The 16,719-nt window shown below is 40.6% G+C and overlaps 1 protein-coding gene across 1 annotated transcript in view; it reads left to right on the forward strand.

The window, feature by feature from the left end:
* The window catches only part of eif2b3 (eukaryotic translation initiation factor 2B, subunit 3 gamma), an 81,865-nt gene that overhangs the window by 10,918 nt on the left and 54,228 nt on the right, over window positions 1-16,719 (forward strand). The window contains exons 3-5 of the mRNA XM_078407943.1: window positions 5,851-5,990; window positions 13,402-13,561; window positions 16,356-16,467. Coding sequence (XP_078264069.1) covers window positions 5,851-5,990; window positions 13,402-13,561; window positions 16,356-16,467 — 412 coding nt within the window. The remainder of the gene's footprint in view (window positions 1-5,850; window positions 5,991-13,401; window positions 13,562-16,355; window positions 16,468-16,719) is intronic.

The following is a 16,719-nucleotide window of genomic DNA, read 5'->3' on the forward strand; positions in this document are numbered from 1 at the left end:
ACTAAACAACTGTTTTGATGTCTTCCAGTCAGGTTTTTGACCACACCACAGCACTGAGACTGCTCTTGTTAAGGTCTTCAATGACATCCACTTAAATACAGACAGTGGCAAAATTTCAGTCTTAGTCTCAGTACTGTATTTGACACAGTCGACCACACCATATCATTAGACCGATTGGAAAACTGAGTTGGATTTTCTGGCACAGTACTAAACTGGTTTGAATCCTACTTAAAAAACAGGGACTATTTTGTGTCTATAGGTAATTACACATCAGAGTGGACAAATATGACATGCAGAGTTCCCCAGGGCTCCATTCTGGGGCCTCTTCTGTTTAACATCTCCATGCTTCCACTGGCTCAGATTATGGAAAACAACAAAATAACTTACCATAATTATGCAGACGACACACAAATTTACATAACCATATCACCAGGGGACTGGTCCAATACAAACATCGAACAAATCAACGATTGGATGTGCCAAAACATTCTTCAGTTAAACGAAGACAAAACTGAGGTAGTTGTTTTTGGAGCCAAAGAGGAACAATTAAAAGTCAGCGCTCAGCTTCAATCGGCAATGTTAAAATCTTGGTGTAGTCATGGACTCGGACCTGAATTTCAACAGCCACATTAAGACAATTACAAAGTCAGCCTACTATCACGTTAAGAATATATCAAGGGTTAAAGGACTTATGGCTCAGCAGGATTTGGAAAAACTTGTCCATGCATTTATCTTCAGTAGACTTGACTACTGTAATGCTGTCTTTACAGGTCTCCCTAAGAAATTGATTAGACAGCTGCAGCTGATTCTGAACGCTGCTGCTAGAGTCCTCACTAAAACCAAGAAAGTGGATCACATCACTCCAGTTCTGAGGTCTTTACACTGGCTTCCAGTCTGTCAAATAATTGATTTCAAAATACTACTGTTGGTTTATAAAGCACTGAACGGTTTAGGGCCAAAATACATTTCTGATCTTCTGCACATTATGAACCATCCAGACCTCTCGGGGCGTCTGGGACAGGTCTGCTTTCTGTCCCCAGAGTCAGAACTAAACATGGAGAAGCAACGTTTAGTTTTTATGCACCACATATATGGAACAAATTCCCAGAAAACTGCAGGTCCGCTGCAACTCTCAGTTCTTTTATATCGAGGCTGAAAACTATTCTGTTTGACGCTGCCTTTTATTAAATTAAATAATTATTAATTTCTTACGCTGCACTAACTTTTAATTTTGTATTTTATACCTGTCTTATTCTATTTTAGCTTGTTTTTATTTTCTATTCTCTTTAATGACTGTTTTTATTTGCTTTTAACTGCTCTTTAATGTGTTATGTAAAGCACTTTGAATTGCCTTGTTGCCGAAATGTGCTATATAAATAAACTTGCCTTGCCTTTGTTTCTAAAATTAGTGAAAACATAAGGGACTGCAGATGCTGAAATTTTGAGCAAAAAGCAAACTGCTGGAGGAGCTCAGCGGATCAGGGAGTGTCTCTGAAAGGAAATGGGCAGATGATGTTTGTCTCCATCCCCTCACCATCACCTGTCAGCTATCTCCTCTCTACTCCATCAGTCTGAAGAAAAGTTGTCTGTCCATTTCCATCCAGTTTGTTTTATGTTCTGGAAGACCAGTGAAGAACATTTCCATGTTCTGCATATAAGAAAATACTGCATTTACTATGCAGTGTAGAAGACGTTTTCTTATCTTTTAGCACAATCTGTTAAATAATAGCACATGGTTCCGGAACTTGTTCTTGTCTTTAAGAACGGTGGTTGGTTTTGAAGACGAGTAAGGCAATATGACCGTGTGTGTGGACATACTATAAAGTATAAAGGTTGGTTTGAGTTCTTAAACACTGGCTGGATTTTTATACCTAGCTCCGATATTTGAGAACAGAATCATGGTGATTTATGCTTCCAAAGTACTGAATGACATTCTGAGAATGTGAAAGTACACAAATCAAGCTTGCTGTTTCCTGCCCACACCCTTTATAATTGGACTAGTCATGAGGGAGAAGGTAATAAATAGTGCACACAATATGGTATGGCTAATGGTATTTTTGGTAAACATTAATAATTGATTTGCTTTGTTTCTGCTATTAGTGCAAAAATGCTAATTCAGTTTACTTTTAACTTGTTTTCAAAATTGAAATGTTGCAAATTTGCAGATGATACTAAGCTGGGGGGGTAGTGTGAATTGTGAGGAAGATGCAATAAGGCTGCAGGGTGACTTGGACAGGTTGTGTGAGTGGGCGGATACATGGCAGATGCAGTTTAATGTAGATAAGTGTGAGGTTATTCACTTTGAAAGTAAGAATAGAAAGGCAGATTATTATCTGAATGGTGTCAAGTTAGGAAGAGGGGGATGTTCAACGAGATCTGGGTGTCCTAGTGCATCAGTCACTGAAAGGAAGCATGCAGGTACAGCAGGCAGTGAAGAAAGCCAATGGAATGTTGGCCTTCATAACAAGAGGAGTTGAGTATAGGAGCAAAGAGGTCCTTCTACAGTTGTACCGGGCCCTGGTGAGACCGCACCTGGAGTACTGTGTGCAGTTTTGGTCTCCAAATTTGAGGAAGGATATTCTTGCTATTGAGGGCGTGCAGCGTAGGTTCACTAGGTTAATTCCCGGAATGGCAGGACTGTCGTATGTTGAAAGGCTGGAGCAATTAGGCTTGTATTACACTGGAATTTAGAAGGATGAGGGGGGATCTTATTGAAACATACAAGATAATTAGGGGATTGGACACATTAGAGGCAGGAAACATGTTCCCAATGTTGGGGGAGTCCAGAACAAGGGGCCAAAGTTTAAGAATAAGGGGTAGGCCATTTAGAACGGAGATGAGGAAGAACTTTTTCAGTCAGAGAGTGGTGAAGGTGTGGAATTCTCTGCCTCAGAAGGCAGTGGAGGCCAGTTCGTTGGATGCTTTCAAGAGAGAGCTGGATAGAGCTCTTAAGGATAGCGGAGTGAGGGGGTATGGGGAGAAGGCAGGAACGGGGTACTGATTGAGAGTGATCAGCCATGATCGCATTGAATGGCGGTGCTGGCTCGAAGGGCTGAATGGCCTACTCCTGTACCTATTGTCTATTGGCTCTCCAAAGGATTTTGCTCTGATGACCCATGCCTTCTGGAAATCTCTTGGCCCAATCTGTTAGACTCCATACTGGTATCAATCCTCAGATTTTCCCAGTGGACAGTCTGAACTCCACCTGCTATCTATTCATACCTCGTGCTCCATTTGTCACAAACCCAAAACCCATCCCAGAGCAAGTGATGGATGTGATTAATCTTTGTGGCAGATCAGGGATTTGTGCTGATTCAGACCTCAAGGATTTCTATATTACATATTTTTAATAAATTCCTGATAAATCCTGTGATTTGTGTTTGTAAATTAGTTCTCTGTGGTGACTGTTTGGGAGTTATCCTTTGCTGTGATGGAAAGAATAGATTTCTATCCAGCGGATATAAAATATTATGAATGCAGTGGGATGAATGGTTTTCTAATGGTGAGACAAATGTCTAAGTTTCTGCGTGATTCAGAAGGCAGCTTCCTGATAGGTCTGTTACTGCCAGGTGTTTACCCTTGGTGACTAGCACTTTTCAGCTCTGTTCATGTTCTGTAAGCAAAGGCTAACCAAAGGCTTCATGGAGTTAAATTCTGAAAGCAAGATGATGCAAAAATTCAATTTAAACATAGTTGACAGCTGGAGCATCGGTCTTCATCCCTGCAATACCATTCTCATTGCTGCAGCTCTTTACTTACGACGGCGAGTCTCAACACAAGTCCCACCGTAGACCCAATGGGAGAAACAGCATGGGGAAGGAGCAGCATGGTTATGGAGGATCTACTCATTTACATTCTTGTGAGTTGAGGAGAGGACAGAAAGTGAGGAAATGCTGTCGTAGGAAACTGTGGATCACTGTGCACCGATTAAATAAAATAATTTGAAGAAGTGTGTGAGAGCACCAACTGGAACAACGTTTTTAACATTGGGACCTGGATAATAATTTTCATTTTATGGGATACTGGGGCTTCTCATAGAACTTGGTCTTCCAGATTTATTTTTCCCTTGTGCTGCATCTCAAATTCCTGATTGGCATGTGTTGGTGTAAGCAATGTATTCTACTACAATGCCATGTCCTTAATTAAACGGAGGAGATTAAAATATACATGGATGAGGAAGCTGGGTTTCCTGCAGAGACGTTCCATTATCCATTCTCTGATGGAATGATAGAGCACTGCACTGATTTTCTGGCAATCCTTCCTAACCAGATTATTTAAGGTATTCGACAGACACCAGCCATCTGCTGTTAATATTAACGTAACCCCGTTCCTGGAATTTGGAATCGGGTTAATGCTTTCTCCTGGGAACAATGATGTCAGCGAGGGGTTTTAGAAGTATTATGTCTCTTTGTTCTTTTCAAAATCACTGCAACTAGATAACTAAATACCATGATCTTATAACTACATCTGGGCAATGAAAATTTGCAGAGAACCTTTACATATTCTAGCATACTGTTCTAATCCACTGCTGCTTGACGTCTTCTGCCATTGAAACCAAAAATGCTTCTTTATCTTTCATCTATTGTAACTTTCGATGCTTAGTGAAAGAAGAAAGGATGTTGCCAGGACTAGAGAGTGAGCTATAGGAAGAGGTTGAGTAGGCTGGGTCTTTATTCCATGGAGCGCAGGAGGATGAGGGGAGATCTTACAGAGGTATACAAAATCATGAGAGGAATAGATTGGGTAGATGCACAGAGTCTTTTGCCCAGAGTAGGGGAATCGAGGACTAGAGGACATAGGTTCAAGGTGAAGGGGAAAAGATTTAATAGGAATCTGAGGGGTCACTTTTTCACGCAAAGGGTGGTGAGTGTATGGAACAAGCTACCAGAGGAGGTAGTTGAGGCTGGGACTATCCCATCGTTTAAGAAACAATTAGACAGGTACATGGATAGGACAGGTGTGGAGGGATATGGACCAAGCGCAGGCAAGTGGGACTAGTGTAGATGGGACATTGTTGGCCGGTGTGGGCAAGTTGGGCCGAAGGGCCTGTTTCCACACTGTCACTCTATGACTCTAAATCGAGGGATTATTGGTTACCCTTTTCTGAACACTCTTAAATCTTACTGTCTGATATTAAGATTATATTTTGCCTGAGATAATGTAATTTAAATACGATAAAAATTCAAATTATTGTTGTGATACCTCAGATGGGGAAGATGTTACTTCATCTTTTGGTATTTCCATTAAAGTGCATATTTCCTGGGTTAATGCAAGCTGCTATGGTACTAAGAAAGATAGACGCAAAAAGCTGGAGTAACTCAGGCAGCATCTCTGGAGAGAAGGAATGGGTCACGTTTCGGGTCGAGACCCTTCTCTTTTCTACAAAGAAAAGTCCTTGATAGTTTGTATTTGTATTTCTTTCTTAACCTTTTAAAGTTTAGTTGTGCAGATTATTAACAAATTATTAATAAAAACATGATGACAACTTGCTTCTGACTTATTGGTAGAATAATTGTAAAGTCTATATTGAAACTTTTCTGCATGTATTGAGCACCTCTAAGGTCTAGATTACTGAGGATTACCCATGCATGGCCCATCTAGTTGTCAGACACCATCAACTATACACCATGTCAGTTCACCTGTGTGAAGATGTGTGTTGAGTTTTAAATGACAAAAATCAACAAAGAAACAACAACCTGAAATATCCTGCAAAATTATTTTCATAAACTCATTTGTTTAATTGTAGATGAGCACCTTTAACATCTGAAAGGTTAAACATTTGATCACTTCCAAGTGCTTTGCTCTGCATGTACATTTTGATTGGGAATCCTTGTTTACTTTCCTTTCCAGAAGTAATTGTGATTACCACAAAAGAAGTCCATAAACAGCAACAATTCGACACAAAAATGAAATTGGATATGGTGTATATTCCTGAAGACACTGACATGGGAACGGCAGACTCCTTACGAGAGATACATGGAAAAATTAAGGTAGCACATTATTTTGGAATTAAGCTATTACTGTAGTAAGAGTCAATCAGTTATTCTCATTTTTAGGTATATTGGGAGAATAATGGACCTGTTTTCTACCTTTCTTTGTATAAAGAATAATATTTTTACAAGGTATAATCTGTGAGTTTAAATTTTGTTCAGTCTGTATATTTCAGGCGTATATTTTCTGTTTCCCAGTTTGCAGATTTATTTTTATTTTTCTAATCCTTCAGATAATGTTGAATCTTCCCATTGAATCTGTATTTCAACCTTGCATTTTCTCACTTTCTCAATCTTTGTAACTTTCTGCCATTCAAACTTTCTCTTTCCTATTTTGTTGCTTAAATGCAAATAAATTCAGAAATTTATAAAAACTGTGAGTTTCTAGTGACCAAGTCGAATAATTTTTTGCACCATCTGAATGCAGGTTTTACTGTGTGTTTTTTCAGCCATCGGCTGAAATAAATAACATTGGGGCTAATTGTGCTGTAGATAGATTATCGGTTCAATTGCTTATTATGGTGGGTTAGTTTAATGTCACATGTACGAGGTACAGTGAGAAGCTTTATGTTGTGTGCTGTCCAGTCCGCGGAAAGACTATATGTGATTACAATCGAGCCGTCCACAGATCAGAATTTATGAACCTGAAGCATCCTCAATTTGCTTGGCTAGGTATTGTGTGGCACTATGGTTTTACGAGACTTGATTGGGTTGAGCAAATTAAACCCTGTGCTCTCAACTGCAGAGAAACCATTGACGCATGGCAGGGTTGTGCTCCCAAGTTTGCCCTTTGTCGTAGATGTCAAGCTTATGGAATGCTTCTAAATGTCCCTGACAATTGGAAACATTGGAAAACCATGAAAATAAGTAATTAGAAAATTATAATACTACACTTTTCGACAAAAATTGACCTTAAATAAAATTACACAAATACTTTTAGTTAATTAGAAATGACGGAAAAATGACGGAAAAACACAAACCTTGTTATATGGCTCCCAAATGTGCAAAACCTTCATAAAATGAATGGATTTGTGGCAAATCCCTAGGCCATTGAGTTTGAACATCTCAAAGTTCATGCTCTATCTTTGGACTCCACGAGGAATCAAATAGCAGTGTGCTTGAACAACTTAACTGACTGGAATTGTGAGTGAGTTCAGGTTGTCTGAAAAAGGGCCTTGCCCCCGAAACGTCACTTATCCATGTTCTCCAGAAATGCTGCCTAACCCGCTGAGTCATTGCAGCACATTGTGTCCTTTCTGCGCTTGCTTTGGGCTGCTTTCTTTATCAGTCAGGTGTTTCCAAGTTTGTGTCATTGTTGTAGATGCCTCTCTGTAAATGTTATGGTTTGTATTTGACTCCTCTTGATTTTTCAAACTTGGATCATGCTGTCCTACGGTATGCAGCCTCTTTAGGGTGGTGTGGATTTCTGGGACTGTTAGGAATCATAATTGGCCAGCTCATCTATGTTTAAATTAGAGCTGGATTTCTAGGGCTGAAGCTTATCCAAGAAATTTAAGAGCAGGGTCATAATCATCAATTACAAAACCCTTTCCAGTTCGTTGAATTCAGTTTCATTCCAGAAATACACAAGTTCATAAAATTGTAGGTCATTCAGCCTATTAAGACTATTGCGCCATTCAATCATGGCTGATCTATCTTTCCCTCTCAGCCCCATTCTACCTGCCTTCTCCCCATAAGCCCTGACACCCTTACTAATCAAGAAGGTGAGTTTTGGATTCTTGAGGATAGCATCTGGGTCGTGGTAGTCTTTCACGTTGCCTTTGACTTTAGAAGGATGTAGAATCTTTGGCCACACATATTGGGCTAATGGCATTAATTCCAACTCAAAAAACTGAAATGGATAGAGATTGTGTTTAACAAAACTACAGCTAGTCAATCAAACCTTGCCTGATATGAAAGACAAAAATTGAATGACTCATTTCAGATAATGATGGTAATCTTGACAATAATAGATTTGCAATACAAGCTGAATGCAAGAATCAGTGCTGCATTTTCAATTAAAGGTGATTTGCCTTTTTTTCCCCAAAGCCAAAACTTCTTTATTTAAATCCACTTAAATAGTTGATAAGCAAATATTTCTGTTAAATGTATGGAAATTGGAAAAAGGAAAACTTGATGATATCTACATCCTGTGTCGTCACTCCTGTTTAACTAATTTTCACTGTTTATTCTTGATTCTGCAGAAACTGCAATTTTTGTCCTGTTTGTACCCCACATTCCACGCTGTTAGCGGTCTGTATAATTTGTTGAATGACTTGTAATTTCAACAATCTAGTAAATTGCAGTGTATTTACCAGTAATATCAGAATGCATCAAGATTTTAGTTTTTTAATAAAGTTTGTAGAAGTGGGAGAATTCCTGTGGGTTAGGATATAACTTATAATACACAATAAGACCAGTGAAGAAGGGTCTTGACCCGAAACGTCACCCATTCCTTCTCTCCAGAGATGCTGCCTGTCCTGCTGAGTTACTCCAGCATTTTGTGCCTATCTTAAATTTAAACCAGCATCTGCAGTTCCTTCTTACACAGTGTTTGAGTGGAGGTTGGGTGTAGAAGGGGTATTCAAATTTCATCAAGGTTATGACCAAAGCTTAGCTATGCTTCTCGTAATTTGGTTAAACCCAATTAGGTCTACCTCAACCTTTTCTGTTTCAAGAAAAGCAAACCCAGTCTCTCCAGTCACCTCAAAGCTGAAATGCTCCATCCCAGGTAAACACACTGGTAAATATCCTCTGTACCCACTCCAGTGTAATAATGCCTTCCCGAAAGAGGGGAAACCTGAAATACACAACAATGGGCACAGAGGACAGTAAGCAGGTGCTTAGTAAAGCCGTTGCTTAATCCATGTTTGATTTCTTGATGTAGAGAAGGCCACAGGGCTTGTAGCTTAAACTACAGAATTTAGAGCCTGGATTAGTACATGGAACTGCAGTATTGTGGCCATTGCAGAAAGTTGTCTGAGAGAGGGGCAGGACTGGTAGCTCAACATTCCAGAGTACAGATGATTTTGATGTGATGGAAAGGTGTGTAAAAGAGCTGTGGCAGTTGCATTTCTGATGAGGGGGAATGCCACTGCTGCACTAAGACTGGACATCTTGAAGGGCCCGATCAGCAAGACAGTGTGGGTGGAACTCAGGAATAAGAAAAGTTTGCCTCCTTACCTATTTGCCTATATTCCTTTGATGACTCTTTGCTGCTGCACAACTTGCTTTCTCACCTATGGTACTATCCATCTCAGTCATTAATACAGACTTTTCTAAATTTCAGACATACTACATGGAATCTGACCCTTTGGTCTACCATGTCCATTCTGTCCGTCGATCACCCGTTCATACTAGTTCTATATTACCCCACTTTCCCATCCACTCCCGACATATTAGGGGCAATTTTACAGAGACTTACAAGTCTGCATATCCTTAAGATGTGAGATGAAACTGGAACGCCCAGAGAAAGCCCACACAGTCACATGGAAAACATGTAAACACACAGATATAGCACCCAAAGTCAGGAGCGAACCCCAGGTCTCTGGCACTGTGAGGCACCAGCTGTGCCACTAGGCTGCCCTAATTGTAAATATTTCAGGTCCATGCACTGATTTCTGACTAACACAGCCAGAACCCGGGGAGTTTGTAAGATCACAACCAGTACATCAGATAGGTATCAAGTCATTTTTAATCCAAGAAGCAGCCCTTTGACACCAGACAGCTTGTCAACCTCATTCCTTTTGTATCTTAGTATCTTCACAAAAGTGAAAGTGATTATTTTATGTTCTCCCATCCCTTCTTCTCTTATTAAAATGCTTTTAGTGTATCTTACCATTAAAACAACCATAAAAATATTTATTTACTATTTACTGATTTGCCATTATTAATTTCCCAGTCTTATCCTCTTAAGGAGCTAATATTTAATTTAACGAGTTTTTAAAAATATGCTTATGGGTGATCTTGCTGTCTGTTTTTATATTTCATGTTATCGTATTCTCATTATCTATTTTCTCATTCATTCCTTAGTCATCCTTTCTTTGCTCTTAAAATATTTCCAATGATCTGGCCAACCGCTAATCTTTATATCAAATGGAAAGAAAAGACATGCAATGTTGCTGTCCTTAATTTCCTTAGCCACAGATGAATTATCCATCTGGAGAACTTATTTCTCAATTCAATATGTCTTTGTTGGAATTATAAAATACTTCCTTATATGTCTACCACTGCTTATCTACTGTCTTTTAATCTATGTTCGCAGCCCTCATTGCCAAATCTGGTTTTGTTCAGGTTTAAGACGCTACTTTCAGATCCATATTACAGACGCTCAAATTATATATTTAGAAAGTCTGCTCTTTGATTCATTTGGTTCTCTCATTATCTGATTGATTATTACTGATCCATTTGTTTTTGGATAGTTAATTTGATTGCGTCATACATTTTTAAAATCTTTGATAATGCATCAAATTACATAATATTTCAGTAGATGCAATTTTAAAATTGTGTAGTAATGTGTTATGAGTGGTGATGTAAAATACATTTCAGTTCTATGATTTTTACAATGGCTATGGAAGTCATCATAAGGGCCTCCAAGTGGGTAGTGGGTGGCGAGCGATTGAAGTCTGGTGTCCGTCTACCACCCATCAGGGCCTACATGGATGACATGACAATGATAACAACAACAGCACCTTGCACCAGGCGCCTTTTAGGGAAGCTTCAAGAGAACATCACAGGTTGGAATGAAATTCAAGCCATCCAAATCAAGAATCAAAGGCAAACTGACAGATCAAAGGTTTTTCATTGATCAAGAACCAATCCCAACTGTGTAAGAGAAGCCAATTAAAAGTCTGGGAAGATGGTATGACTCTAAACTGAAGGACACTGATCAGGCAAACGAGCTTAGGCAAGAAATCATCAAAGGTCTGGCGAACATCGACCGATCCATGCTGCCTGGAAAGCTGAAAATCTGGTGCCTGCAATTTGGATTACTACCTCACCTTATGTGGCCACTAACCAAGTATGACATCACCCTCACAAGAGTCGAGAAGATGGAAAGATCAATCAGCTCTTTTGTGAGAAAGTGGTTAGGTGTTCCTCGATGCCTGAGCAGCGTAGGTTTGTACGGTCAAGGGGTACTTCAGCTGCCTCTCTCTAGCCTCACAGGAGTTCAAGTGCACCAACGTCAGACAAGAGATGACCCTGGCAGAATCGAGGGACACTGTCATCCGAGCTGCTGCCCCAACCCTGGCAACAGGAAAGAAGTGGACGGCTAAGAATGCGACACAGCAGGCAAAATCTGCTCTCCACCAAGGCGACATGATTGGGCAAGTCCAACATGGAAGAAGTGGCTTGGGGCTTGGTGGAAAGCAACCATGCTAGAACAAGGCATCCTCACTGGAGCGCCGGAAGTTGGTCGCGAAGTCCACCGACAGGAGGAGTCGAGTAGTTGTGCCAAGGCTGTGTCGCAAGCTAAACAGGGCCAGTGGATGAGATGCGAGAGTGTGGAAAAGCGGAAGATCAGCTGGAAGGACATGTGGGAGATGGAGGCGAGCAGGATAAGTTTCCTCATTCGGGCAACCTATGATGTCTTTCCTAGCCCAAAAAATCTCAACCAATGGCTGGGCGAAGATCCATCATGCCTCCTGTGTTCAACACCAGCCATGCTTAAGCACATCCTCACTGGGTGTAAAGCAAGCCTCTCCCAAGGACGGTACACCTGGAGGCATAATCGTGCTCAAATGCCTGGCAGTGACTCTGGAAAGCAGGGGAACAACCAACAATGCCCTGCCGCCCAGAATAACCAACCCAGTTATGCCAATTGCCTTTGTTCGGGACTGAGAGGGAACATGCCTGGTGCCAGAGGATGTGGGCAATGTACTAAAGGAGTACTTCTCATCTGTATCACCAAGGAGAAGAACATGGAAAATGGTGAGATCGGGGAGATGTAAAATGATATTGTAGGGTGTGTTGATATCAAGAAGGAGGAGATTTTGTGTGTAGGAAGGAAGTGCAGATGCCGGTTTACACCAAAGATAGACACAAATTGCTGGAGTAACAGCGGGTCAGGCAGCATCTCTGGAATAATGAAACTGAAGAAGGGTCTCGACCCGAATCGTCATCTATTTATTATCTCCAGAGATGCTGTCTGACCTGCTGATTTACTCCAGCATTTTGTGTCTATCTTAGGAGGAGATGTTGGATGTGTTGAAGAACATAACAGTGGATATCCCCAAGGCCTGGTCGGACCTTTCCCAAGTTATTGAGAAAGGCAAAATAGGAGAGTACTGGGGCCATGACAGATATCTTTGTATAATCTACAGCCACAGGCAAAGTCCCTGAGGACTGAAGAATAGTCAATGCTTAAGACAAACCAGGAAATTATAGGCCAGTGAGCTGCATATCAGTGGTTGGGAAATCACTGGAGAAAATTCTTTGAGATAGGATCTACTCTCTTCTGGGAAAGCATAGACTTATTAGGGTTATCGGTTTATTCAGGGAAAGTCATTTCTTACAATCTTTTTCTGAGGTGGTGACGAAGATAATTGATGGGTGTAGGGCAGTAGATGGACTTTGGCTTTCGACAATGTCCTTCGCGATAAGCTGAACCAGAAGATTAAGGCACATGGGGTTTGGTTGATTGGCTTGGCGAAAGAAGACAGGTGGAGTGTGTCATGCGGACTGGAGATCGCTGACCAATGGTGTTCTACAAGGATCAGTGCTGGAACCTCTGTGTTTGAAATATATATATGATTGATTTGGACAGAAACGCAGATGGACTAATTAGTCGATTTACTGACAACAGTAAAATGTTGGAGTTGTGAATAGTGAAGAAGGGTGTCAAAAGATCCAGCAGGATATAGACAGATCGAAGATATGAGCAGAGCATATCACCAATCTATGTTGTGAGAGGCTGTTGCCTGAGCTGCTGAGCTACTTGTGTCTTCTTTTGTAAACCAGCACCTGTGGTTCCTCATTTCTACGTTTTCTAGCTAACTTGCATCCTTTAACCAGCATAATCAAATACAAAATGCCTATGCGTTTGCTCTTTATAGGACTTTGCTGACTTGTGAGCTATGTGCTATGATTACAAAAGGAACGCTTTTGGCTTTAGGATTTGTGACACAATTTGGCTCATTCCATCAGAATCAGAATAACCTTTATTGTCATCCAAAAAAAACAAGTCTTTTGGATGAAATTCCGTTACCCACAGTCCAACAATAAGAGCAATGAAAATAAGCAATAACACACACAATCACAAACCAACACAAAACAAAAAAAAGAAACATCCATCACAGTGAGTCATCTCCAGTCACCTCCTCACTGTGATGGAAGGCCAGAATGTCTTTTCTCTTTTGTCTAGGTATTGAACATTCTAATACTTAAAAAATATTTTTTTTTCTTTTTGCAGACAGATATACTGGTGGTCAGTTGTGACCTCATTACTGATGCAGCTCTGCATGAGGTGATTGACTTGTTCCGCGCACATGATGCCACAATGTCGATGTTGATGTGCAAGATGCATGACTGCACTGAACCTGTGCCAGGCCAAAAAGGGAAGAATAAAGCAGGTGAACCTTTGCCAAGAGAGAAAGCAACAAAATGTTTATTTTTTTGAAAAAGTAATTAGAAAATGTAACTATAATCACAAATACTTTAAGGACCCTGCATGGGGGGAACTGCTGAGAACTAAGGGGGACCCGACAAGGGAGGCTGCCGAGAACTTATGGGGACCAGGTGAGGGGTTCCGCTGAGAATTTTTAAATGTAAAAGTCTATTCACAAATGCTTTAAGGGCCCATCGTGGGAGGGCCGTCAAGAACTAAGGGGGGACCTGGTGGGGGCAGCACCAAGAACTACGAGGGACCCATTGGGGGAGACAAAGAAGGGATGAGTACTTTTTGTAACTTTGTCAGTAGCCTTGGGGCGACTCTTGTGTACTTTGTACGCTAAAACAAAGAATTTGACTGCACCTAGCTAAGTAAAAAGTGACAATAAAGTATTGCCATCATCAAGACACTTCTTGCAACTCAAGAAAAATCATTGCTGCAGAAGACTCGTGTTGCTGCTTTTGGAGATGTCGACCCCAGCCCCTCTATGAGCTGCTTGTTTAGTTGCTCATTGCTTCTCTAATGACACAGAACATAAAAATTGCACAAGGTTCCTACCTGTGGTAGTGGTCCTGATTTGATTATTATCTTAGATCATAGTTGGGTCCTAATACAAGCATATACATTTTGACTCGTACTGTGTAGGTTGAGTGCATGTTTTCACAAACTGAATGGGATCAGTGTCTGATCAATATTTGATAAATAGTCAAAAGACGTTGCATCAAAATCAGAGACGGACCACAGTTCAGACCATGTTATGCCTTTGCACCAAAGAGCTAAATTCCAGTGGAGAATTGACAGTGTCTATCTTTTAAGTCAAGGCAGCATCTGACTGGGTATGGCAGTAAGGTGACCAAGTAAAACAGAAAATTAAAAAAGCTGCACATGTTGGAAATCTGAATTTAAAAACAGAAAACAGGAAAATATTCAGCAGGTCAGGGGAGCGGTCAGGGAGAGAGTTAATGTTTCGGGTTGATGATCATTTATCAGAAGTGGATCAGTTTAAAAAAAGGAACACAAAGTGCTGGAGTAACACAGGGGGTCAGGCAGCATCTCAGGAGGACATGGATAGTTGATGTTTCGGGTCGGGACCCTTCTTCGGACTCTGAGAAAGGGAATGTCTGCTGGGGTTTGAAGTACAAGATTATTCGGATTACACAAAAAGTGTTTATGATAATTAAGAGAGGGTTGATTTATCTGGAGGTGTGTTAATAGGGGGTGAGAATATTGATGGCAGTAGAGAGAAAAAATACTGGAACTGTGAGATACAGAGCATAACATTTGCTAGAAATCTGGAAAAGCAGAATGCTGGAACTACTCAACAGATCAGATTACTGTCTGTAACAGGAGAAAACCAGATTGTGAATGGAATTAAACATTGCACAGCTTCTCAGCAAATGAAGCAGTCCAGGCTTGCGCACCATTCAGCAGCAATAAACTGCCCCAAAACTGCCAAGCAGTGACCATCTACAACAACAGAACCTATCCTTGATGTTCAGTGGTATTTATCCCCAACCATCAGCATAGTGGGAGTCAACCATTGATCAGACATTTAACTGAAGCAGCCAAATAATTGCTTTGTTTAAAAGATCAGGTCAATGGCTAGGTATCATGCAAGGAGTGATTCGCCTCTTGACAGATAAAAGCCTGGCTGCCATTTGTAGGACATAAGTCGGGAATGTGATGGAATACTCCCCACATGTTTGCATGAGTGCAGATCCAATCCCATCAGAAACAAAGTAGCCTGTTTGTTTTGCAGCCCATCCACCATCCTAAGCATTCATTTTCTATGCTCCCCCTCGTGTACTTTAATGCTCCTATAAAATATTTGGAGCAAAATGATGTTGATGTCTATGAATATCTAACCACCTAGCTCCCCTTTTTTGATACTGATTTTCCAGGCATCATTTTAGAGCGGTGTCAAGCTGTCATCATGCCATTCACAGATAGACACAAAATGCTGGCGTACTTGCGCGTGACAAGCAGCATGTCTGCAGAGAAGGAATGGGTGACATTTTGGGTCGAGACCCTTCCTCAGACCCAGAATCATGCCATTCAGTTGGCTCAATAGTCAGTTACATTATCACATGTTCTCAGGCAGCACACCAGGAAGGAAAAGGCACAGTGACCTTTCTGTGATTAAAAGCTGGATGAAACGCATTATAAAGTTTGCATGTGAAATATTTAAAATACTAAAAAGTTCCTTTTGTATTCATTTATTCGTGTGAAAGAATTTCAATGTACAAACACAACAGGTTTTATAGAACAGAGCAGTATTTTGTGGTTTTGTGTACTATATAAAGCTGGTATCAACCTCGGCAGCAACTCTGGATAAAGTGGATAGAACATGGATAGATGACGTTTTGGGTGGGGTCTCTTCTTCAGACTGATTGTGGCGGGGGTAGCTGGAAGAGAGGAGGGGGGTGTGACAAATCCTGGCAATGAGGAGTGTTGCCAGTTTTACATGTACTTGTAGTGATGTTCAATTTAAGCAATGTCTTTTAAACAAAAATTGCTAAAATATTAAACCAAAAGGAGTGTAAAAGTCGCAACATGGAGTGAGTTCTTGTTCTCACACGCTTGAGACAGAATATACCGGCTTAAGTCTAACTGAGTGACAAAAGTTTCTTTAGACTACGATTCATTTTTCTAGCCTTCCTCTGATCCTTTTCCAAACACTATATATATCTCCCAGACGTCTTTATTGTCATGGCTGAAATGATAGGTTTTATTTTTATACTTTTGGTTGTGTGCAGCGGAACAAAGGGACTTTGTTGGAGTTGATGACACATTCAAGCGTCTACTTTTCATGGCCAATGAAGCTGATTTGGACGACGAGCTTGTCATAAGGAAGTCCATGATGCAGAAGTAAGTAAATAAAGCACAAATTTTTAAGGCATAATTTGTTTCAACAAATCGCATACTTATGTTGGGTTCAAGTAAGTGTAAAACTGAAAGCAGGATACGAGCCATAAAAGGATAGAGACAAATTAAACGGAGAGGCAAGAAAATGACATAGAGAATAAAGAGGGAGAAAATGGGATTATTCATTATAGAAGGAGGAGTAAAGGGATCTGGGAGTTGTAAAGGTCCCATACAATTGAAATAAATTTAGAGTAC

The sequence above is a fragment of the Rhinoraja longicauda genome, chromosome 11 (assembly GCF_053455715.1).
Source record: "Rhinoraja longicauda isolate Sanriku21f chromosome 11, sRhiLon1.1, whole genome shotgun sequence".
Lineage (NCBI taxonomy): Eukaryota > Metazoa > Chordata > Chondrichthyes > Rajiformes > Arhynchobatidae > Rhinoraja > Rhinoraja longicauda.